Here is a 27,290-nt window from a genome sequence, read left to right as displayed (position 1 = left end):
TTAGTGGCTAGCATTTGGAAAATGCTGTGGTTGCTTCAGAGGACATAATAATGATGAGTAAATTAGTACAAGGAGGCAGATTACAAATATAAAAAAAAAACCCTATCAATCAGAACTATCCAACAATGGAATGAAATAGTAAAATAGCAAGGTATCCATTACTGTAAGTACTCGAGTAGAGGTGAAATAAGTATTTTTCTGGAAGCAGTCCCTGCAGTAGGTACTAACTGATCAATTATAAATTATTTGGCTAAAAGATCATAGAGGTCTCTTCCAAATATAAGATTAAATAATAGTATCAAACTAAAGACTGAAAATAAAAGGTGTTTGTGGATAACCTATGTTAATGATTTAACCATAAAAGTGAAAGACTATAAAGATAAACAAGGACTAAAAAACTCCTAATACTTAAAAAACATATAAAAAGCCCCAGGGAGTGCAAGCAAATTTAAACTATGTTGCTGTTGTTCCTAAAAGAAAAAGGGGAAACAAAACAATAAACAAAAGACTATGTATGAAAGATATGATATTCTGATACCTAGGTCCACTCTCGTCCACTGCGTAAAGTGGGGGAAAAAACCAAATACAATAATAATTAATAATAATCCCTCATGACTGTTATTTTTCCCTCTCTCTTTGTCAGGGATCCATGAAAATGTGTACCCAAATGTTAAAAGGCAGTGAAAGGAAAATACTTTTAAGATCATTCACAAAATGTCATCTTTAAACTTTATTTCACATTGATAGAAACTGTGAAAAAGATGTACATCTTCCCATCTACAGCAAAACATTTCAACAGAATATAAGAGATTTCTTACCATAAATAAAGTAGTAACATCTCGTTGATTTTCATATCAACTAAAACATTTTATGTTCTTCATAATAAAGAAAAGTGATTCAGTAAATGATTGTTTTAAATTTTTAAGCCCAGACCTTAAACTTATGGTTTCATTATTAACATTCCATACAGTACATTGCTAAATTATATCCATTATGTGTCAATTAGCACCTATTTAATAAAGATGCACTGATAACATAGTAATACAACAGAACAATTACTAACAGTTCTAAAACCCCAAGCATACTTTTCTGCTATGTCTTAAAGTATTCTAATAACAGAATGCTTAGTTATAGGGTTCTGACTAGTTATACAACCCTATTGGTTCATTAACAAATTTGCCTCTCAGTAATTTTCGAGTGATCGGAGACTTTTGTCTGTATAAAAATCAATTTTTTTATGTTTGCACAAAAATTAATTCTAAAAAGGCATTTCAAAAAGTCAGAATCTCACATTGCTCAACTGACAACCCTCCCCCTCCCCCCCCAAAAAGCAAATTCTGGTGATGGCTAATGAATCTTCCACAGTGCTTGGTTTAGAATATATCTATAAAACAAGTAACCTCAAATCCAAATACACTAATCTACTGAAACTCAAGCATTCCTATGTCCATGACAGGAAAATAATTGAAACTAAACATCTACTCATGTTCATAACAAATATGAGTTATCATTAACTTGAAGGTCATCAAAGAATTTTCAGAATTGGAACCTGATGATTATATGTTCCAGGACATGGAGGTATGAATAAAAGGTCCTCAGTAATTTTTCTCTATTGAGTTTTCTTAAAGGTAAACTCCTCGGATATGTAAGAAACTTGCTCTAACAAGGCAAACCATTACTTTGACAAAGGAAAATAAATTATTTCCACTCCATTATAGTCTCAAATAAACAGAGTAAAGGAAATTCTTTAGGACCAAAATTCAGGAAGTATTTAAACTACTTGATGTAGAATAACAACAAATATTTTTTCAGCTGATTACACCAAAATAAAATCTTGAAATTACTCTTATTAATGAACCTGTAAATTTTATTGAACTAAATGGATCTTAGCTTGCATTAATATACAATTTAAGAAGTAAGCAATTTTGAAAGTTAAAAGAGATGTCTAATTTCTTCCTATTAAATAAATGTATTTTATATACCATATGTCTGGATCAGGGTATCAATTCATAGCAACATATTAACACCAGATAGCCATGGTATGAAGAAAATATTTGGTCTGCTAGGAGGGATTATATAGGAAGAATGAATTTCATGATCAGAGAGGAAACATGAGACAGAAACAATTTTTGAACAAAGGTAACAGAGCCTGGTCCCTAAATATAAGGGCCATTAAGATGGAAGAACACAATATTACTTACACATTGACAATTAAAAACATTATCCCATATTCTCAGAGATAATGTAATACCACCTCGTTCCTATTATGGGTTACACACACATATATATGAATACATATATAAAAATATAGAAGATGCATGGTGACAAAGCATTTTTGGAGCAAATCCTTATACTAAGTCACAGCACGCATAAAGTGATTATAACTGCTCATTTATACCTGAACAAATTTTCATTAAGCATACTAACACCTTTTTTAAAATGATTTAATCAAAGTCAGAGTGCAGTGTTTTATCTTAGTATGCTGAATTACATTTGGATAAAACCCAGCTGCCTCATTTATTATAATACTTGTATATTTTATAACATATGTCATAAAATACATGTATAGAAACTTGAAAGACCATAATTTTCCCAAGAAAAGACATTATTTCATCTGTATCATTGGCATGTATCTGCACATTGCTAGTAACACTGCAATAGTAGAAGTAAAGTTTCAGGACTGGGCATGTGAAAAGGTTTATTCTCGACTACAATGATGCTGGTGTACTTCTATAGAAGGCTTCTTACATCTTGTCAGTCAACTGGAGGTAGGAGTTTATCAACGAAGTGCTTGACATCCAACATTTCCTGTTGAGAATAAAATGGTTTATTAAGCAAACAAGTATGTAAATTTCAGAAAAAAATTCCAACTAACAAGTATGCATGAAATGTCACCAGTAGCGTTGAAAAAAAAAATCATACTACCTAAGTGGTTACACTAAATCTTTAGTTTTCTTAGCCCCATACTATAGAAATGAAGGTTCCCCATAAACTATATTCAAATTCTTTCATTTCCATCTAGTTGGATATTATTTTATATTTTTCTACCATACCTAAAGCCCCTTCCTACTTAGTAAGAAATGCCAATGCTTATGCTATCATATTCAGTGGTCAACTGGACAGTAAGTATATTAGAGAAGGATGTATGTTTTTCATAATATACAGAAGAATACACTAATAAAGAATAAAACCATGGTAACTTTCGATTTAACAAAAATTCATTGAAAGCTTTCCCAAAGGGGCAGCTAGGTAGAGCACTGGCCCTGAAGACACATAACACTTACTAGCTGTGTGACTCTGGGCAAGTCACTTAACCACAATTGCCTTATCAAAAAAAAAAAAAGAAAGCAAAAAAAGAAAGCCTTCCCAAGTCTATAAAAGTCAAATGAAAATAAGTGCTGGAAGCCATTCTTATCTTTTTTAAAATGATTACCTCAAGAGAAAAAAAAAATTTACGGTTCACAGACCAGTAAAAACAGTATTTACCTGGTTACACGAACTGTGCATCATGCCTTCATAGGTACGGAAGCTCACATTAGATGGATTTACCAATGTTTTTAGCTTTTCAACAGTGAGAGAACCAAACATGTGGGGAACCAAAGGGTCACAGTCTCCATGACACTGGAGAATAGAAATATCTTTATTAACCCCACTGATGGGGCCCTGGAAAAAGACAAAAAATGTTATTTGACTCACTAAATGTTCAAATATATATGGCATCATGCCAGATATCTTTAAGATAAATACACACAAATATTAAGTATTTTATGGACTACAAGTGAAAGAAATGAAATGGGTATATTACTTTGTACACATATCATATCTAAAGTCTAAGAAACAGATCACAGATTATATCTGTGCTATTTGTTCTTAAAACTGTTTTCTTATATTCCTGTCCCAAAGGCTGTTCGCCTCTTTAAAGGCTCTAAACAAATTTAAAGGAACAACCATATGAAAGAATGTTTCAAATCACTAATATAAGAGAAATACAAATCAAAACAACTCTTAGGTTTTATCTCATACAGAACAATCTGCAACAGATGACAAAGGACAGGAAGAGTAATACTGGAAGGGCTATGGAAAGTAGACACATAAAGCACTGATGAGTTGTGAATTGGTCCAACCACTCCAGAAACCAATTTGGAATTATTCCAAGAAAATAACTAAAATGTCTATACCCTCTTCACCCAAAGAGGCAATTACTAGTCACATATATAAAGGACGTCAGTGATTAAAGAAAAAAAAGGTGTCCTATACACCAATATATTTATAGCAGTGCTTTTTGTAATGGCAAAGAACTGGAAACAAAATAGACGCTTCTCAGCTGGAAAATGGCTAAACAAGTTGTGGTACATAAATATAATGGAATATTGTTGTAACATAAGAAACAATGAATATGGTAAATACACAGAAGGATGGGAAGAATTCTATGACCTGATACAAAGTAAGCAGAACCAGAAAAAAAATGTGTGTATAACCACACACACACACACACACACGTTATGTATGTATGTGTATATAAATAACTATAGCAATGTAAATGGAAAGAACATCAAAACAACTGGAGCTGAACACCTCAAAATTAATAATGAAGTTGGCCACAAAGAACAGATATGAGAAAGTATCTCTTTCCCTTCCTCACACAGAGATGTCAAATGATTTTGATGGGTTGGCTACTTTTGTTGAAGTATTTTTTTATTCTCTTACTTAGTCTTTGCTTTAAAGGATGGCAGTCTGACAGGGGCAAGGTAATGCATGAAAAAGCATTTAAGTTAAAAACAAAATATTAATACAAATTTAATATTTTTAAAAAGGAAAAGGAAAACTTCAGAAAATTTATCAATGCAGTGACCAATCATAACTTCAAAAGACTGATGATGAAGCACACCTCCCACCTCTCAGCACAGCAGTGGTGCATTAGATGTGAAAAATAATGCATACATTTTTTAAAAATTGGCTAAAGTGCTGATTTGTTTCTCTATACTGATTTTTTACATGGGAATGATGTAGTGGGTCTAGGAATGGGAAGGTCAGTGGTAGACAGCAACATGCAAAAGTGCTTAAATAAAATGTTTATAAAAAATACTTTTAAAACCATTAAATTTGAAAGCAAAGCAAATACAGATACGAGTCATTCTTCTGTCAGGAATCAAGTAATTAAGGCAACACTAAGAATTTTACTTAGCCAAGACAAGCCTCTGTTGTCTCTTGTTCTCCCTATAATCATGATCACCACAGGACTTTTGTTATCTTCCTAATCACTCTTTCAGTTTCCAATTTCTCCCCACTTTCATCTAATTTATCCTTCATGTCACCATCAAATCAATCTTACTTATGCAGAGATTTGTTCAATTCGTTCATCTACTCAAAATTCTTCAATAGCTCACCAAAATCTAATGGATAAAAGTTATGAGGGAAGAAAGACAATGAACTCAGTGAAATGGTCTACCTCAAGAGATAGTGAGTTTCCTTCTCACTGGAGGACTTGTCTTCAATCTGTGGCTTGATGAGCATTTGGCAAGCAGATTATAGTAGAAATTCTTTTAGATATGAGTTTGACTGAATCAGGGATGAGCAAACTATGGCCCACTAACATAGGCTGCAAATGAAAAATGGTTTTTACATTGTAAAAGTTCTATTAATTTAAAATTTTATTTTAAGTAAAGTTTCATTGTATTAAAAAATGTAAAAACCATTCTTAGCTCTCTGACCAACAAATATAAGTAGCAGAGCGATTTGGCCCATGGGCCATAGTTTGCCAGCCCCTACACTAGATGGTAATTGGAGTTCCTTGTAATTCTCACATTCTGCGATTCTGAGCTTACCTTTTCAAGTATGGTTATTGTTTATTCTTGGTTATATATTTTAATTTTGTTGAAGACTACCAATTTAGATTAAGTTTAAAAAAAAACAAGCTTTTATTTCAGTAAGACGACACACTATAGATAACCCCAGCACTCAAGTATGGTGTTCTACCACAATGTACACTTACACGCTAATAATAAAATGCAAAATTAGAGGAAAATCCTTAAGGATACTAGTGGCCCTCTTACTAGCATTACATATGTAATAATTTCATATGTCAGTTATATTTATCAAACATATTACCTGTGGAAATGAAGATCGAAGTGGAAGCCAACAGCTGAGGGCTATAACACCAGCCAATTTTTGCTGTGATGTAAGAGCAGTATACAAAGACAAAGCTCCTCCCTGTACAAAAGAAGATGTCAAAATTAGTGCAAGTTGAACCTAAGTTCTGCTGGCTATCAGCTTTAAAGGAATTTTTTCTTTATAAGCTATGTCTCTCCATACGCAATGCCAAATAACTGATTTCATCAACAAAATCAAAACTGCAAGGATAGCTGTGCATACACTACTATATTTCTAAATAATGCAATAATGTTCCTTTCATAAAGTAACAACATATTGGTTAACAGATAAATTAATATTTCACATTATAATGAACTTCTTCACCTGAAAAGTACTTGCGATTAAAGAATTAAAAAACAGTAAAATCTCACACACTCAAACACTAATTCTGAACCTATGGATTTAGAAATAGTATATATCGGGACAGCTAGGTGGCGCAGTGGATAGAGCACCTGCCCTGAAGTCAGGAGGACCTGACTTCAAATCTGGCCTCAGACCAAACACTTGACACTTAACTACATGTGTGACCCTGGGCAAGTCACTTAACCCCAATTGCCTACCAAAAAAAAAAAAAAGAAATAGTATATATCAGGGCAACCAGATGGTGCAGTGGACAGAACACTGGCCCTGGAGTCAGGGGGACCTGAGTTCAAATCCGGCCTCAAACAGATGATACTCACTAGCTGTGTGACCCTGGGCAAGTCACTTAACCCCACTGCCTTGCCAAAAACAAAACAAAACAAAACAAAATAGAAATAGTATATATGATTCTCATTGGGTAAAAGTTGAAAATCATTTCCTCATCTGAAAATTTCCACTATCTTACTCATGAAATAAAGAATGTAGTTTAAAAGACATGTAATTTTTGAAACTGAGGACTCAAGAAATAAAAGGATTCTTTCAAGGCTGTCTTCAATGTCTGGCTCTAACAATTAATTCTTACATATTTATGATATGGGATTACATAATGAAAATCTATAAATTCTAACAAACTTACTACCCATTTGTACTTGGTTACATTATATGCTGTACTGAAATAGAAAGATATTTCTTCTCAAATATTCAATAATTCATACTAGTCTTACCATTAAATTTCTACAGTCTCAACATATATACACACAAATACATATACACACATATATGCTCATATTAAATGTAATCCCTTGGAAATTAAAAGTTGGCTTCCAATATAAACATAATAAAATTTAAAATCTAAGTTATATGTTTTTCAAAAGAAAATTTTATAAAAAAGAAACTATCATTTTTAAAAGCACTAATTACTACTTTCTTTATTCAGACAGTAAATCATCCAAAAAAGCTAATGTAATCTTAAACCATTTTAACAGAATGAAAAATGATGGAATCTGGAATGAGCAACATTAAAGTTTTATAGCAGAATGTCATAGTCAGATCGCACCTGCAGTACTGGATTGGAACCTAAGAACTAGTTGTATTTTAAGAGAGTGACAAGCTGTCTTTCATTAATAGGAAAGTGGCCTAGACTTAATGTGACTCCTTTTGTTTTCTCTGATCTCTGAACTGAAAAGGACAGAACAAAAATGGCTAATAGGGAGTTAATAAACAAGAATTGTGGGGAAAAGAATAAGAATCAAAATGACTTATCTTGCAATGTACTGAAACTACTAATAGATGTGACTGCTGAGCTACCATGAACTCTGAAATACTGGGAAGAATATGGAAGTGACTACAAGAATGAAGAATAAATGTTACCCCAATTTTCTCAAAACAAGAGAATAGTGATTACAATCTAAAATCCAGTGAATTTGACTTTTATTCCTGCTTACTTTCTAGATTATTAGAATAGTTAAGGAGCATGTAGAAAAGAAAACAGTCATTATGTAGAGAACTCAAACAGTATCATCAAAAAAGGTCTTGCTAGGTTAATCCCACCTCTTTTTTTTTCTTTTTAACAGTTTAATAGATTTGTAGATCAGGAGAATGTTGTAAATATAGCTTACCTACGTCTTAGCAAAACATTTCACATAGTAGGTGATCTGAAACTAGCTGAATGGCTACACTGAAAGAGTATTAATAATAGGCTGATGTCAATTCTAATAGATGGCCACAGGGATCTGTGTTTGGCCTTGTGCAGTTTTCATGTTTTTAGCAATAACTTCAATAGAGGCATGGAATGTACATTGATCCACTTTGCAGTTAGTACAAAGACAGGAAGAATAACTCAGCATTGTGATATGGAGGCCAAAAGGCTAATGAAATCTTGGAAAATGCTGAGAGGAAGATACCCCTGTATTCTCTGCTCTGCTGTTTTTCAGTCATTTCCAACTCTTCATGACCCTATTTGGGTTTTCTTGTCAAAGATACTAGAGTGGTTTGCCATTTCCTTCTTCAGCTAATTTTACAGATAAGGAAACAGAGGCAAACACAGGGTTAAGTGGCTTCCTCAGGGTCACACAGCTAGTAAGTGTGTCTGAGGCCAGATCTGAACTCAGGAAGATGAGTCTTCCTGACTCGAGGCCTGGCACTCTAGCCACTGAGCCACATAGCTGTCCTTGAGCAAAACAGTCCCTATATAACTTACGATATATACATATATTACCCAGGATCATAAAACAAATGTTTGAGGCAAGACTAAAGCAACTAGAATAAAGAAGCACTGTCAACCGGGAGAAATGTCTTTATATCAAATCTCCAATGAAGGTCTGGACACCTAAGCTATAAAGATGACTAAAACAAATATGTAAGATCAAAAGCAATTCTCCAACAGAAAATTAAAAGATATGAATAGTTTTCAAAAGAATTGCAAACTACTAATAATCATGAAAGAATATTCCAAATCACTAATAAGAGAAATGCAGATCAAAACTTCTCACGCCTAGCAAAGTGGAAAAGATGACAAAATCTGTTTCTTCTTTCACAACATGACTGTGGAAAAATGTTTAACATGACTACACATGCATAACCTATATCAGATTGTTTGCCACCTTGGGGAGAACTGAGGGGAGGCAGGAAAATCTGGAACTCAAAATCTTACAAAAAGGAGTGCTGAAAACTATCTGTACACGTAGTTGGAAAAAAAAGAAAATAACTACAAAAAAAATTTTTAAAGAAAAACAAAAGAAAAGATGACAAAAGCTGTGTGACCCTGGGCAAGTCACCTAACCCCAACTGCCTAAAAACAAAACAAAATTTAAAAAAAGAGAAGATGACAAAAGACTGGAATGTTCAATGTTGGAGTTACTGTCTTAAAACAGGCACAGTAATATGCTGTTAGTTGAGCTATAAACTGGACCAACCCATTATGGAAACCAACTTGAAATTACACAGAGAAAATGATCCTACTGGTCAGTTCCTCTAAAAACCTCCATTTTGAGGTTGGGCCCCAGTCAGTCATCCCTCATTTTTCATACTTTGCAGACTGTCCTCCTTTCCATATCCCCTATAATAGCTTCAGCTATCTTCTCACTCCACCCCTGCAGTGGCCCTTCTCCCATTGGTGAGTTCCTTTGAAAACCTCTACTTTAGAAAGCACTCTGACCAGCCATACTTCACTGTTTGTGTCTTCTCACTGCACCTCTGGGGCAATTATCTCCTACTGGTGGCTTCCTCCATAAATCTCTATTTTAAGGAAGTACCCCAACCAACTATTCTTCACTCTCAGGACATAATGGGTATCTTTCTCCCCCACTTTGTTTATCAGCTCATTTTCATCTATTGTCTTTTCCCCATTACAATGTAAGCTCCTGGAGGGCAAGGACAATCTTTCTGCTTATATTTGTATCCTCAGCACAGTGCCTGGTACACAATAAGTGCTTAATAAATGCTTGTTGACTTGACAATGAATAAGGAGGAACACAGAAAAGTTCACACAAATTGATGCAAAGTGAAGCTGAACCAGGATGATAATTATGTACAACAGTAACAATATAAATGGAAAGAACAAAATAATCAAAAGCAAATGCTGTAAAATTATGATGACCAGTTCTCCCAAAAGAAAGCTATAAGACACTTCCTCCTGTGTCTTTGTAGAGGTGGTGGACCATCAAAATGGAACACTGCATATAATATCAGTTAACATCATATAACATATTTTAGTTTTCCTGAACTTTGTTTTGCCTTTCTCTTCTTTTATTCTTTACAAGGAAGATTGGCTCTCTAGGAGAGGAATATGGTGATTAATGTAGGTTACATAAAAACAAAAGATATTAGTGAGAATTTTTTTTTAAAGAAAGTGAATAATAAGTATTGATAATTATATGTTGTCAGACAACAATATTGTTTGGTTTTAATTATTTTTCTTTCCTATGGAAAGAGGGGTTCTACACTGGGGGGCACAGGTATCAAGTGACAAAGACATGAAAAACAAAATTTCCACAACATTTTTTAAAATATTAAGTAATGGGCTTAGTTCTCCCTTCCATATTTCCTGAAAAAGAAAGACAACTAGGAGTCAAGAAAAGGTTACATAGATGACCTCCCTCAGAATAGCCACTAACAAGAATTTTATCCCTTTATTCCTGGCACATTAACTTCAAAGCCTTTAAATTTTTATATCAGGCAAAGACTACAGTGTACAAAACACAAAGGGTATCAAAAAAACGTAAACAGAAAATCAGCTCTTCACAGTTTATTCAAAGTCCAAATGAATATTAAAACAAAGACTGTCAACTAAGATACTATAACATTCCCCGATAAGGATTAAGAAATGGATTCAACAAGAGTTAAAACCACAGATTTTCATGTAATGGTAAAGGCCCTTCCCAATTTGTACCTTACCTGAGAAAATCCTCCCAAAACAATCCTATGAGATGGAATTCCATTCTTCACTTCTTGATCTATTAAAGCCTTAACTGTAAATAAAAGAGTTCATTAACAAAATTTCCAAATTTAATTCTAATATAATTTAAGGCTGATAAACAAGCGTTGGCAAAGTGTAAATAGGGTTTTCCCCCAAAATGCACATTTTATTGTTGCCTTAAGAGCCCACCAGAAATATTAATGAGTGCTAACAATTATTTCAAATTTTTTAAAAAATTAAATATTTTAAAGGCAAAATCTAAACTGTGCCCAACTGCCATAATTTAAAATAGGGGAACATCTTATGTACTGCTAAAGTCCTACTCTTTTTATGTTATACAGGTACACTGGATTGTTGAAAATAATTTATGTTTTGGAAGGGAAACTCTGGTACGTGTTTGTCATACAAATACCACCCTAATTGTTTAAAAAGACCAATTAATAGAGGGCGACTAGAGGATGATTTATTTTTCAATCAAAGCAAAAGCAAACCCAAAGACTAATAAGCTGTACTTAAGACCCCAACAACAAAATTACTGATATTTTAAAGTTATATATTTTTATAAAGTTGTATATATTTTAAAGTTACATAAAAATAAAACACAATTTTCTTAGTTCCTTATGGCTGATAAACACTGGTTCCTACTACCCTTCTCTGAAACTCAAGCAACTAAAATTTCAGGGAATATTTTCAAAGTCATCTTCATGCTGATAACTTCTCAGGTGCTAGTTACCTCTTATAATTTATGGGATGCTGATACTTATTTTATTAAACATAATAACAAAGCAGTAATTCTTCCTGAGCAATAAGGTAATTTACATAAAAATCAAGCATGGACTTTTTCATTTCTGTAAAATTTGTGTTTGTTTTCAACACTAGCCATCTCTTTCATGAAGAATTACCCTCGAATAGCTGCATCAGTCAAATGATCTAGCAGTTCCTTCCCACACAATTTGGGGTCTCCCTTTCTAAACCTAGAATATACTGCCATCCAATAATTCATCTCTGATTCTATTCTTGGAGTATTTTTGATGGAAGAAGGGCAGAAGGGGTGTCCTATGGTCTTCTTTATTTTAATCTCCCTGAACCCCAGGGAGTACCCTTTTCAATTTCTCTGAACTTTTTGGACACCACTGGAACCATCACCAATTGCCTTTTGGACACACTGGTACCCAACTCCCACTGATCAGGAAGTGGAAAGAAAGGAAAAGGAAACCTCTAACACTAAGAGGGCAGGGGTGAGGGACTGGTGAAGAGAAAAAGATTTAAGTAGGAAGATGCATGCAGTCAGTTCTGCTATAATGTGTTTCAAAAATTAAATTTGGGGGGCAGCTAGGTGGCGCAGTGGATAGAGCAGCAGCCCTGAAGTCAGGAAGACCTGAGTTCAAATCCGGCCTCAGACCAAACACTTGACACATACTAGCTGTGTGACCTTGGGCAAATCACTTAATCCCAATTGCCTCACTTAAAAAAAAAATTAAATTTGTTCCAGTGGGATCAATATATAAGGAAACATTCTGAGTAATAATGCCCCTTCTGATTTCCACTTCTACAAGCAAACTTCAGGTCTCTGTAAAGGTAAAGTGTCTTTTTTTATTTTTTAAATAGTCCCTGCCCTCAAGGAGCCTATAGTTTATTTCTGTAAAATACTATGAACATAGCTAAGTCAATACAAAATACACAACACATTAAATACAAAGTAATATGCAAATATGCATAGTTTATATATGTACATGGTTAAAAAACAAAAAAGCACTGCAGAGGTGTGGAGAAGCCATGATAGCTATAAAGACGGGGTACAATACAAGGACAGACCTATCCTTGAAAGGAATGAATGCTTTAGTAAGGATTGTTAAAACAGAGACTGATTAGGGAATAAGGTTTCCCCCAGCCCAATGGTCCCCAATTTAAGCTTTTACAATAGGTACAAGTAGGCTTTCTTTTTTTGTTCTTTTTTAAACACTATTTTATTTTTTTCCAATTGCATGTAAAGAAAGTTTGCAACATTCACTTTTATAAGATTCCAAGTTCCAAACTTTTTTTTTCCAGGTGAGGCAACTGGGGTTAAGTGATTTGCCCAAGGTCACAAAGCTAGTAAGTGTCAAGTGTCTGAGACTGGATTTGAACTCAGATGTCCTCCTGACTCCAGGGCTGGTACCCTATCCACTGCACCACCTAGCTGCCCCTCCAAACTTTTCTCTTCCTCCCTTCCTCCCCTCCTCTCTCCCCAAGATGGCAAGCAATCTGATATTGGTTATACATGTACAATCATATTAAACATATTTCCACATTAATCATGTTGTGAAAGAAGAATCAGAACAAAAGGGAAAAACCAAGAGAAAGAAAAAAAATAAAAAAAGGTAAAAATTGTATGCTTTGATCTGCATTCACACTCCATAGTTCTTTCTCTGGATGTGGATAGCATTTTCCTTTAACAAATAAAGTTTAATTTCTTTTCCTATGTCAAACTGGTCATCTACAGGTTTCTTTTTAACACGGGAAAAAAAGTTTTCTCCAGGAGTAGGAAATGGGGGCCTTGAGGACACATGTGGTCCTCTAAGTCCTCAAGTGAATTTGACTGAATCCAAACTTCACAGAACAAATCCTATTATTAAGGGGATTTGTTCTGTGAAGTTTGGATTCAGTCAAAGGGCCCCATATGAGGACCTAGAGGTCCACATGTATCCTCAAGGATGCAGGTTCCCCACCATTACCTAGGCTATGCACCCTAATTACAGTTTGTTCATTTTCTGATACTTATTTTAATTCTTACATGTAAGATAATAGCAAAAATCACGAGCACAATAATCAGGGCCAAGTAGCACTCTACCGCTGGTCAGGTATAGCAAAAGGTGACTGACTTTGGAGAGAGCAGGCCCTGGTAGTAAGGAAGCACCAAGCAGGAGGTTCAAGACAAATCAACTTAACAAATACTTATGAAAGATATACTGTGTGTAAAGCACTGTGACAAATTTCTGTCCTCAAGGTACTTTTTTTAAAAAATTAACTAACTGATTTTAGTTTTCAACATTCATTTCCACAAGATTTTGAGTTCCAAATTTTCTCCCCATCTCCCCCCTCCCCAAGATGGCATGCATTCTGAACACCCCCTCCCCCTTTTCTCATCTCCCCTTCCCCTTCTATTTTCCTATAGAGCAGGATAAATTTCTATACCCCACCGCCTATTTATCTTGTTTCCCAGGTGCATGTAAAAACAATTTGTTTTTAACATTTGTTTTTAAAGCTTTGGGTTCCAAATTCTCTCCCTTCCCACCCACACTCATTGAGATGGCAAGCAACTCGATACAAGTTATAGACATGTAGTCATGCAAAACACTTCAAAAACAGTCACATTGTGAAAAACTAACTATATTTCCCTTCATCCTATCCCATCCCCATTTATTCTATTCTCTCTTTCGACCCTGTCCCTTCTCAGAAGGGTTTGTGTCTAATTACTCCCTCCCCCAATCTGCTCCCCTTTCTATCATCCCCCTTGCTCTCTCATCCCTTCCCCCCCTCATTTTCCTATAAGGTAAGATAGATCTCCATACCCAAGTGAGTGTGTATGTCATTCCCTCCTCAAGCCAAATAAGATTCACTCATTTCCTCTCACCTTCTCCCTCCACTGTAAAAGCTTTTTCTTCTGTTTTACGTGAGATAATTTACCCCATTCTACCTCCCCCTTTCTCCTTCTCCCAGTATAATCCTCCCTCACCCCTTAATTTTGTTCTCCAGATATCACCCCTTCCTCTTCAACTCACCCTATACCCTCTATCTATCTATATGTACGTATTTTTTTTTTCTCTCTCCAACTACCCTAATACTGACAAAGGTCTCATGAGTTACAACTATCATCTTTCCATGCAGGAATGTAAACAGTTCAACCTTAATAAGTCCCTTTTGATTTCTCTTTCTTATTTAATTCTTCATGCTTCTCTTAAGTCTTGTATTTGAAAGTCAGATTTTTCTATTTGGCTCTGGTCTTTTCATCAAGAATGCTTCAAAGTCCTCTATTTCACTGAATGTCCATTTTTTCTCCTGAAGGATTATACTCAGTTTTTCTGGGTAGGTGATTCTTGGCTGTAATCCTATCTCCTTTGCCCTCCAGAATATCATATTCCAAGCCCTTTGGTCCCTTAATGTAGAAGCTGCTAAATCTTATGTTATCCTGATTGTGTTTTCACAATACTTGAACTGTTTGTTTCTTTCTGGCTGCTTGCAATATTTTCTCCTTCACCTGGGAACTCTGGAATTTGGCTACAATATTCCTAGAGGTTTTCCTTTGGGGATCTCTTTCAGGAGGTGATCAGTGGATTCTTTCAATTTCTATTTTACCCTCTGGTTCTAAAACATCAGGGCAGTTTTCCTTTTTTTGATCATGGCTTTCAGATAGTCGAATAATTTTTAAATTATCTCTCCTGGATCTATTTTCCAGGTCAGTTCTTTTACCAATAAGATATGTCACATTGTCTTCTATTTTTTCATTCTTTTGGTTTTATTTTATAGTCTCTTCATTTCTCATAAAATCATTAGCTTCCATTTGATCAATTCTAATTTTTAAGGAAGTATTTTCTTCAGTGAGCTTTTGGACCTCCTTTTCCATCTGGTCAATTCTGCTTCTTAAGGCATTCTTCTCCTCACTGGCTTTTTGGACCTCTTTTGCCATTTGGGTTAGGCTATTTTTTAAGATATTATTTTCTTCAGTATTTTTTGGGGTCTCCTTTAGCAAACTGTTGACTTGTTTTGCATGATTTTCCCGCATCACTCTCATTTCTCTCCCCAGTTTTTCCTCTACTTCTCTTACTTGCTTCTCAAAATACTTTTTGAGCTCTTCCATGACCTGGGACTGATTCATATTTTTCTTGGAGACTTTGGATGTTAGGAGCTTTGACTTCATTGTCTTCTTCTATTGTATGTTTTGATCTCCTTTGTCACCAAAGTAAGATTCTATGGTCTGGTTTTTTGGGGGATTTTTTGCGCTATTTGCTCATGTTCCTATTAAACTCTTTGTTAAGGTAGGGGGTCTTCTTCCAGTGTGGAGAATGTACCATCCCAAGCTTCAGGGGGTTTGTACAGCTGTTTTCAGAGATACTTCTAGGGATATGTAAGTTTTCAGTTCTTCCAAGGTGGTGTGTTTTACTCCTTTCCTGGCCTGTGCTCTGGTCTATGAGTAACCATAAGCACTCTTTTCTGCCTTGGAACTGTGAGGAGGATTCGCTCTGTACTGCTACCACAAGCTCTACCATGCCAACGCTTCTCCTCACCCTAGGACCGCCACCCAGGACTACAACCCAGATTTAAGCACAGGCAAAGCAACAGAATCCTGCCTCAGCGCCAGCAAAGAGATCCCTGCAATCCCCCTCTGATCAGCCACTCAGTCCCCCCTTTGTCTGTAGGCCAAGAGCTCTGGAAGCAGCCGCTGCCCCAAACTGGGGCCAGACCGGGCTCCTCTCTCACCACGGTCCGACAGACCTGTCCTAATGACCTTCTAAGTTGTCTCTGGCATGATTCAGTCCCCTGAGGCCTGCTCCATGTTTGCTGAGGCCTGGTCTTTGGAAGCACACCCACACTGAACCGTGCTCCTCTCCCAGCCTGGCACAAGAGACTTTTCCAATCAACTAGCACTAGAAATTTGTTTCATTCTGTCTTTTTGTGGATTCTGCTGCTCTAGAATTTGTTTAGAGCTGTTTTTTTTTTTACAGGTATTTACAGGAGTTTGAGGGAGAGCTCAAGCAAGTCACTGCTTTTACTCTGCCATCTTGGCTACACCCCCCCCCCCACCCAAGGCACTTGTTGATGGCTTCACTTACTGGTTGGGATCTGGGTGGGCTTTGAAGGACAGGACAGCATAATGCCAGCCAAGGATTTACATTTGTTTTTCCTACAGTATCAGAGCCTTAATTTCATCTTGACTACTACTTAAATGAAAAGATTCAAGATCACTGTCACAGACAGATTTCAAAATGAGCTTCACACAGGGTCTAGTAAAGATTCAGAAAAGAATTCCAGTCTCTGCACTTCAACATTAAATGTGGGATAATCTGTCCTACAAATCATCCTACCTGTCTTTCTTGTGGGGGGGGGGAGAATGTGCAGAACTGTGATTTTATCAGTGTGTAAAACTACTTCTACTATACCACTTCTGGTTTCAGAGAGTTAACTGGAGGCAGTGAGACATTAAATGACTTACCCATGATCACACAGTCTGTGCATGTGGCATTATTACAACGCATGTCTTATCTAAGGCCACTTCTTTATCCATTATATTATGTAGATCCATCTCTAGTATCTGTTAGACCTTTAAACACACTCAAGTACTATTATTTCAATTAATTCTGAAGATCTGACTAAAAGCACTCATATTTGATAAAATATCTTGGGCAGCTAGGTGACACAATGGATAGAGTACTGGCCCTGGAGTCAGGAGGGCTTTAGTTCAAATTCAGCCTCAGACGTGATATTTACTAGCTGTTTGACCCAAAACAAGTTACTTAACCCCAACTGCCTCACCAAAGAAAAAAAACTTAATCACAGAAGTTTATCTTATGGACTTTCAATGTAATAAATATCAATCAAAAAACCCAACTTACACCCAGAGAAATAAATTTTCCTTTTGGTCAGACTGTTATAGCCTCCTTACAATCAAGTTCTTATGTCCCCAAAAAGCAAGACAAGGCAAATTATATCATCAATACTTTGAAATGAATAATTTTGGCACGTAACTCATTCAACAATTTAATGATATCATATGCTATTATATTTAGATGAATATTTCCAACTTTAAATTTTTGGCTTCAAGATAAGTTTCTGATTAATTTTTTAAATAGTGTTGCAAGTTAACACACCAGACTATCCAATATCCTCTCAAGATTCACTGATTTAAAGGATTTTAATAGGCCATTAAAAAAAATCTCAACCAGTGCCATTGTTTTATTTTTTAAAATGTTTATTTCTTCTTGTTTTCCGCATGTTTTTACTCTACATAACCTGACAATCATTTCTCCTCAACAAAAGTACTCTGTACTAAAATTCAGAGTCTCTAAGATTGGAAGTGTTGTTGGAAATACAATAAAGGTAGATGTGAATATAAAGCATGCAAATGGGAAGAGCACCATTCCCTTTTTAAGCCCAATTAACTCATATAATTTTTGTTACTGAAAACTCAAGTTACTAAATTTGAAACTTATCTCAAAATCCAATGCTAATTCTTTCTAAAGGAGAGGAATCGTAAACTGGAGCCTGTAAACTTTTTTTTAAAAATATTTTTATAACTATACACTTCAATATAATTCCCTTTGTAATCCTTTGTATTTTATTTTATTCATTTAAAACCATCATTCTGAGTCCACATACTTTACCAGGCAGCCAAAGTGGCTCAGGATTCCACGACACAAAAAAAGTTAAGAAACTCTGTTCTAGAGGGCTTTCCTGATTCACTCAATTGTTACAGACACCTAATTATCACTGGTGGCTTTTTTTCCTATAAACATTTGTATTTATTTATTTATGCGTTTATTTTTCTATAAACATACTGTATCCACAGAATGTGAGCTCCTTAGGAAAAGGATTACTTCAATTTTATATTTGTATTGCCAGAGCCCAGCACATTTAATACGTGTGTTTATTTTAAATGATACAATATATTTATGAACTTACTATTTTCTGCAGCTTGTTTTATTCCATGTTCATCCTCCTGCGAGTCAGGAGAGAGTCCAATAATATCAAACCTAAAAAATAGTATTTACCATTAATAAATATAGAAATATTATTAAATTTTAGAAGGTCTATACTCATTAAATATACTATACCAAACTTATGGTGGACAACAGCTGACAAAATAGAGACATGATATACATCTTAGATACTAAAGATATGCCCAGTAATAATGAGAGAAATACAGATCTTTGGAGCCTGAAGGGACCTTAAAAGATCCTCATGTAGTTCAACCACCTTATTTTGCAGATGAGTAAAATGTCCCTAATAGATTAAGTAATTTGTTCAAGGTAATACGGCTAGTTAGTGGCATAGCAAGGACTAAACTCCAGAGGCTGTCAAACTCTCTAATTCAAAGTTCTTTAAATCACTACAAAATATTTCTTTGCTATTTATCTATCCCAAAGAAAGTGACTCTCTAGCAACCTCTCCAGTTTCCTGAACAATCTAATCCCATGTGCTCAATCTGAAAAGTGATAATTATGGGAATTCTTATGTTACTTTATTTCCTTTAATGAAGTATTTCATCATTAAAAAAAACAATTAAATAAATTAACAACATGAATGTGATTTTAAGTCCAGAAGCTTTTAACTGAAAGGAAAAAGTAAAATTAACTGGTAAGAACATTTTTAGAGGGAAAACTGGAATAATGTAACATTCTCTTCTAGTCAAACAACATGTCTCATTTTATATTAATAAAAGAATCACCAAATTTCTTTCTATTGTTACATCTTTCAAGCAATCTTGTATAACTAACAAATATGGGAAACACTCTGTTGGAGGACAGCTTTTTGTTTGTTGGAGGACAGAATTCTGTGTCACCAGATAAAATGCTTTTTATGCAAAAGCCAAATAATATTCAGAACAGGACTTTGTATTCCCTGGACTTTTCATTAAACTGTAAGGCTATAAATAGATGGTCTACTGTAGTATGTCATTAGTAAAAGCTTTTTTCTTCCCGTATTTTCAACAAAAATCCCCTGGAAGTGTATATGAATTATCCCCCAAAACCAACTGTAGATATAAAATACTATGTCACTAGAAACAAAAGTCTCCAACAAAATATTAACACTCACTTATGATTAAAAAGTTGTAGGCAAAAAAATGTGTCATCAAAAGAATATATTTAAAATTTAAAAATAGTATTATTTATAATAGTCAAACACAAAGTTAAACCCAAAAAGATCATAAGAACAAGAATATCCATCGTGTCCACAATAATTAAACAACAGGACAGAAAAGCTAGCTATACTACGATAAGGATAGAGGTGATTTCACTGGCATAAGGGGACACCCCAGACGAGAAAGCTCCTGCTACTAATATAAGTACCTCTGCAACTTAAGTTGCTTAAACTCAGGAAAGTGAGTTTAAGTGGTTTGCTAATAAATATAAAGGGCCTAAGTATAAGCAAACAGAAGTCTAAATCATCCCTATTTGCATATGTCAGTCTTTCTTAAAAAGCCCCAAATCAATGAAAAAAATGAGAATAGCTTTGATTATGTAGAAAATTACAAAATTAAGACCAAAAGATTCACTAGTTTTTCTCTTTATTTCAAATAAAACTCAGAAGAAAGAATTAAGAAAAAAAATACTCCAATTCATATCATAAATGTCTAGCTAATTAATCTATGAAAGGGTAGCTAAGTGGTTCAGTAGATATAGCGCAGGACTGGAATCAAATAAGACTCCCTTCCTGAGTTAAAATCTGGCCTCACACACTTAGCTGTGTGATCTTGGGCAAGTCACCCTGTTTGCCTCAGTTTCCTCATCTGTAAAATGCGCTGGAGAAAGAAATAGCAAACCACTCCAGGAAAACCACAAATGGGGTCACAAAGAGTCAGACATGACTGGAAAAACAATTCAACAACAATCTACCAAAACATATAAAGGACAATAAAAATTAAAATACAAAACTATTTTTATGGAAATAAAGTATGACCTAAATAACTGGAGACAATGACTCTCCTGGGTGATACCCACCATATATGGAAAAAAATGATATTATCCAAATTATACCTCATCTTTGTCATGGATGTGTGATATCATTTATGTTCCTTCCACTGATACATCCTTTCACACCTGTCCACCCTGTGTGACTCCTGTTCACATCTTCCCATAAGTTCACCACTTGGGGAAGGTGAGTACCCTCCAGTTAGAGGCCTTTTTCAAGTTGTAAGGGCATGGGGCAGCTAGGTGGCGCGTGGACAGAGCACCGGCCCCGAAGTCAGGAGGACCTGCGTTCAAATCTGGCCTCAGACCAAACACTCAACACTTACTAGATGGGTGACCCTGGGCAAAAACAGAAAGAAAAACAATTTGTAAGGGCACCTGTGGAACCCTCTGGCCGCCCAGTGGTCATCCCCTTTTCTTGCCATTTGATCAGCCCATCTTCTCTTCCTATTGTACAACTCCTTGATGGAATTCTCTTATTCTTACGTAAAGTTCCTCAATGCTTCTACATGTTGCATACTACCCAGACCTACATGTACCTGTGCTGCCCTATTTCAGCTACTTCCTCTTTAGAAGCAGTTGTAGTCCATGTCTCACTGTGATACAGCAATAGTGTAGAATGTTATCATTTTTTTAAATGGGAAGCTTGGAGTCAGTAAGGGAGATCTGCAATCTCCTAAAATCAATCCACTCCACTCTTTCTCATTTATTAAATTCTGGGCCCAACTTGTTGCCATCTGTACTATCTGTCCCAGTAATAACAACAATAAAAGCTAACATTTATATAGCACTTACTATGTGCCAGACATTGTGTTAAGCACTTTACAAATATTATCTCGTTTGATCTTCACAACCCCATGAAGTAGGTGCTGTTATATGCCCATTTTATAGATAAGGAAGCTGAGGCAAAACAGGTTAAATGACTTGCTCAGGGTAACACAGCTAGTGCTTGAGGCCAAATTTTAACTCAGGTCTTCTGACTTCAGACCCAGCGCTTGATCCACTGTGCCACCTAGTTGCCCCAAATGCCCTCTGTCCATCAATATCCCCCTACAGACTGATGGACAAACTCTGTAACTCGTCCATACATGTTGTAATCCGGCCAACAGACATTTTTCGTCCACTTGATCTTTCCTATGTAGAGGGTGAGGCTAAATTCCTTTAAGGGAATACAGATCGCTTCCAAGGTGGTTTAACTCTGGGACTTTATGGAAACAGCACAAATATATCTAAAGGACTCCTCCATCCGCTTTTGAGCTGGATCCTGCCTGATCTCCCTCACAGTGCTAAATACTTTGACAAGCATACATCTCCTGGTTTTATACTTCACTTGATGTCTAATATTAGACAGTTGCTCGACAGTGTTATTTCTGTTATCTTCCAGGGACCCTGAATGATTTTAATGTACAGCTGAGAGACATTTTATTGCAAAAGCGCCCATAAGGAAGTGTCAAATACCAAAATAAACCCTAAAACACTAAACAAAGAGACATTAGTAGACAGGTTCTATATTTCATAATGATGCGTAGAGGGAAAGTAATAAGCACCAAGACCCTTCCAGTTACACATGTTTCTCAGTTTGACTTCATAGTCTGACCCACACTTACCCAATATATCCAATAGTTGCTTAATCTTAATGTTTCTAAATCTACATATCTCATATCAACACCCTTTATTTCCACTAACATGACCACTGCACAGTTCAGGTCCTAATCATCTGTAGCTTGGACTAGTACAACAGCCTTACTGCTGGTCTTTGCACCCCAAGTCTCTCCTCACAGCTGCCAAAGTGATTTTCCTAAAGAATAAGTCTAACCATCTCCTCTCCCCAATTCCAACTCCAGTAGCTACTCCTCTTTGACAATTCACAACCTGGCCCCAATCTGTCTTTCTAATCTTATTATATATTATTCTCCTTAATGTACACTGGAATGTAGACAAACTAGCCTTATACTCTTTCTACTCCATGATTTTGCAATAGTTATCCTCGTGCCTGGCATACACAGCATGCATACCCTCCTCACCTCTGTCTCTTAAAATTCTCAGCAAGCATCATTTTCTATGTGAAGTCTTCCTAACTGCTAGTATTTCCTTCCCCCTTCCCCTCTTAAAAAAAAAAGCATCTTTATATATGTACATGTTGTTTCTCATTTCCAGACTGTCAGCTCTTTGAGGGCAGTGTTTTTATCGTATCTCCAATGCCTAGCACACATAAGACATTCAATAAATTGAAGGGGGAAAATGAAATCATGCAGCAAGACCTCCATCAGAGCTAACTCCAGTACTCCCCCCACAGGTATTCCTATAATACTCAGTTGTGTCTGAGTCTCTTCTGGTCTGAATTCACTTGGTCCTTCTCTATTTTGAGGGAGTTATAAGGTATGAATCAACAAAAGCTCCTTCCTATCTAGTTTCAAGTCTCCATGCTGAGTACTCCAACCATGAAAAAATTCACATACCCACACCCCCCCCCATCTCTGTCTCTCTCCCCTCACTCCCCATTTGTTCCATATGGTCTGAGTAGCATTTAACCCCCAAAAGACACACACATACACAAATAAGTACACTAATCACAAAGAAATCCTACAGAAAACTGGTTTCTTTAAAACAAGTAGAAAAACAGACAATTAACCAATAAGAACTGGTAAGAGATACTCATCATCTCTCCCTAGAGTCAAAATGAGAGGGTAGAGAAGAGATAATATCAGCAGGGGATGAGAGTATAGAATTTACCGTTGTCTTCTATTAGTATGATTCAACAGATACAGCACTTTGCCTCTCTTATACTCAGTCTTGATTACTAGTCCTAATAACTTAATAAAATATCATAGCATGATTTTCTCCTAACTCCCTACAGCAACTGAAACTGCTTGGATATAGAGCTTGTGGCTGGGGCAAATGAGAGTTCTGTACAATATTTTATTAGTTTCCCTACAATTTTTTTTTAGCTGTGCGCACATACACTCTATCTCAGTGGTACTGTAGTGATCAGCAAAAATATCCCAGTACAATGGTGCAGGATTTCATATTCTCTCCAAAGTGCCCTTGTCCAACTCTTACAGCACATATTTTAGCTTTCCCCACTCCTTGAAGATGAGGGAAGGGGAGATTGCCCTTTCAAACACAGTCACAGCCCTTTAAGTCCTTGAGTCAAGACGCACTACGGATTTCTGTCCTGACCTTGAGACTTCTATCTCCAACTGCTTGATCAAAAGGGATGCAAAGTATAAAGTTAAAAAGCTTCTTTCTATACAACAAATCCAACTAAAATCAGAAGAAAAGAGAGATTAGAGAACAAAAAAACTTTGCAATAAATATTTCAATATGTCTGACATTAGAATATACAAAAAACTACCACAAACATATGTGTGTATATATTATATATACATATACACACCCACAAATGAAAGCCATTTCCCATCAGGCAAGTGGTCAAAGGATAGGAGCAATTTTAATTCAAACTCTCAATAACCACTTGAAGAATGTTCAAAATCACTATCCATCAGATGAGTACAAATTAGCCCTTAAGAAATTCACCTCAAAAGCATGAGGTAATATGTGGCCATGGGAGGATTCTTATTTTAACTGTAATGAAACATGAAATACACAGAAAGATATAAGGGTATCTCCTATCTATGTCCACCAGTCTCAGAGGTTTTCTCTTTGTTTTGCTGTGATTATGCTACCTCTTGACAAGGAAGTATTTTTATTCCCTCAGAAACTTTTCATTTCTCATCTCTTGTGAATTTTTTCTTCCACTGTGCCAAAGAATGTTTCCTCTTTGATAAGTCAGAACATGTAGAGGTATTCCTTAAGCCCTTTTATATTCTTCCTTTATAGATAATCTATAGTCTTTTTCAATTCTATTGCCATTCCCCAGCAAGATAATCTACTTGAATTTGAAAAATAAATTAGTGACTACCACAGGCAGAACAGAAACATAAAATAAACTGACGGTACTGCAATAGTGTTTGGTGGCCTTAGTTCTAGGTTGAGTAGCTTCCTTTCTCCCCAAGTCACCAGAGGAAATACCTGTTCCTAGGTCTGTTCATTCTTCTCTTAGGTCACAGTTGTGTGATCTCAGCAAAATGTACTTTTAAACCTCAACCTCATACGTTCCAAGATTAACTTGTTTATTATTAGCAAGTAGTCAACCACCTCCTCTTTAAATACACTCATACAGAACTAACACAAACTTCCAACACTATTTCTTACAAGCATTCAATCTATGTAGTAACTTGTAATTAAAACAATTCTATATATATGACACTGAACTTACCTATCTTCAACTATTTCTGATGCTATTTTGACATGACTTAAAATGTGAGTCTAAAACATGAAATTTTGCAACTTTTACTAAAAAACTGAAAAATTAAAAATAGATAACTACTCAAAACAAATCAACCCACCAAGTCTTCTGGTAGAACACTCCCTACACATTCTTTTTGCCTAGCCTTGTAATTTTATCCATAGTGTAGGGGGAATTATTAATTTTATCCATAGTGTAGGGAGAATTATCAACAATCTCAGATATGCAGCTGATAACACTCTAATGGCAGAAAGTGAAGAGGAATTAAGAAGCCTCTGGATTAAGGTAAAAAGATGACAGAATAAAAGTTGCCTTGAAGCTTATCATCCAAAACACTAAGATCTTACCAACCAGTCCCATGACTTCCTGGCAAAGAGAGGGAGAAGAAATAGAAGCAGTGTCAGATTTTGTATTCTTGGGCTCAAAGATCACTGCGCAGATAGCAACTGCAGCCATGGAATTAAAGGACACTCGGTTCTTGGAAGGAAAGCTATGGCAAATCTGGATAACATACTAAAAAGCAGAAACATCATCATCTTGCTGTATAGGTCCATAGAGTCAAAGCTATCTATGGTTTTTCCAGTAGCAATGTATGGCTCTGAGGGCTGGACTACAAGGAAAGCTGATAGCCACAGAACTGACACTCTTGAATAGTGGTGCTGAAAAAGACTTTTGAGAGTTCCTTGGATAGCATGGAGATCAAATCAGTCAAGGCTTAAAGAAATTAATTCAGGATATTCACTGGAAGGTCAAATACTGAAGCTCATGCTTAAATACTTTAGCTACATAATGAAAAGACAGGACTCATTGGAAAAGACCCTGATGTTGGGGAAAGATTGAAGGCAAAAGAAGAGGATGGCAGACAATGAGATGAAGAGATAGTGTCATGGAAACATGAACACGAACGTGGTCAAAATTTGAGAGACAGTGGAGGACAGAAGAGCCTGGAGTGCTATATAAGGTTCACAGGGTCACAAAGAGTTGGAAACAACTGAACAACTGAACTAAACAACAACAACCAGAAGGGAACTCCTGTTTAGGAACTTCGTCTATCAAGGCAAACTGGTATTTTTGTCTGCAATTTAAAGCCTTAGAGCTCCTTGGAGGACTGAGAAGTCAAGGGACTTGCCTAGAGTCACACAGCCAATACATAGGTTGTAAAAGCTGGGATTTGAACTCAGGTCTTCAAGTTCTCTAGCCACTATGTCATACTAACTAAATAATAAGCCAAGTTTATTATTAAATAACATACTTACCAAGAAGGCATAGCCATGCTCATATTTAGGGTAACAGGCATAACTGGTCTTTAATAGGGGGGAGAGGAGGGAGGAAGAAGGAAAAAAAAAACATTAAAACAAGAATTTCAACGTACCAAAGCATGAAATATTATTAATTTCATCAATTACAATTAATTACTTGAGATCTATTCTATATAATAAAGAGCCATAATTATTAATTTACATTTTGCATTTCCCCTGTCATTTCTGAGGCCTTTGTCTTTATATCTCTTAAAGACTACATCTCTTCAGCTCTACCAGGCTGGAATGCAAGAAGGCTATTCACAGGCCTGATCCTACTACTGATCAGCACAGGAGCTTGCAACCTCTGGGGTGGTTCTCCTCTCCTTAGAAAATCTGGTCCCCTCCCTAACCAACGATCACCACCACCAATGCTGAACACCCAACCAGAGGCCACTGCAGCTCAGAGATTACCAGCCTCTCCCTCCCCAGCAGTGGGGATTGCAGGCATGCAACACCCAGCCTCTTTTTTCAAATAATACTTTTTTGTTTTTAGGCAATTGGGGTTAAGTGACTTGCCCAGGGTCACACAGCTAGTGGTGTCAAGTGTTTGGTCTGAGGCCAGATTTGAACTCAGGTCCTCCTCATTTCAAGGCCGGTGCTCCATCCACTGCGCCACGTAGCTGCCCCACAAATAATACTTTTTTAAGGAAGTCTATTTGTTTATTAGTAGCAATAAAGCACAGCTTTAAAAAATGAACTTTGGAGGGAATAACATACACATTCAATTGGGTATGGAAATCTGTCTTACCGTACAGGAAAATAGGGGGAGAAGGGGACAAGAGAACGGGGCATGATAGAGAGGAGGGCAGACTGAGAAAGGGAGTAATCAGAAGAAAATACTTCTGAGGAGGGACAGGGTCAAAAGAAAGAATAGAATAAATGGGAGGGTAGGATAGGATTAAGGGAAATAGAGTTAGTTTTTCACAACATGTCTACTATGGATGTGTTTTGCATAACTGCACATGTACAACCTATATTGAGTTTCTTGCCTTTTCAATGAGGGTGGGGGGGAGAGAAAATTTGAAACCTAAAGTTTTAAAAAACATATGTTTAAAAAAATGTTTTCACATGCTACTGGGAAATAAGAA

At 36.0% G+C, this 27,290-nt stretch overlaps 1 protein-coding gene across 1 annotated transcript in view; it reads right to left on the bottom strand.

The window, feature by feature from the left end:
• Window positions 1–715: 715 nt before the first annotated feature.
• LYPLA1 (lysophospholipase 1) overlaps window positions 716–27,290 on the bottom strand; it is a 42,310-nt gene continuing 15,735 nt past the window's right edge. The window contains exons 4-9 of the mRNA XM_021005929.2: window positions 26,158–26,205; window positions 18,584–18,654; window positions 10,906–10,979; window positions 6,109–6,210; window positions 3,487–3,663; window positions 716–2,808 (exon numbers count right to left, since the gene is read on the bottom strand). Coding sequence (XP_020861588.1) covers window positions 2,755–2,808; window positions 3,487–3,663; window positions 6,109–6,210; window positions 10,906–10,979; window positions 18,584–18,654; window positions 26,158–26,205 — 526 coding nt within the window. The 3' untranslated portion in view covers window positions 716–2,754. The remainder of the gene's footprint in view (window positions 2,809–3,486; window positions 3,664–6,108; window positions 6,211–10,905; window positions 10,980–18,583; window positions 18,655–26,157; window positions 26,206–27,290) is intronic.

This window comes from Phascolarctos cinereus, unplaced genomic scaffold, assembly GCF_003287225.1.
Source record: "Phascolarctos cinereus isolate Bilbo 61053 unplaced genomic scaffold, phaCin_HiC Scaffold_4;HRSCAF=312, whole genome shotgun sequence".
Lineage (NCBI taxonomy): Eukaryota > Metazoa > Chordata > Mammalia > Diprotodontia > Phascolarctidae > Phascolarctos > Phascolarctos cinereus.
The sequence above is the reverse complement of the archived record's forward strand: the minus strand, read 5'-3'. Positions and strand labels throughout refer to the sequence as shown.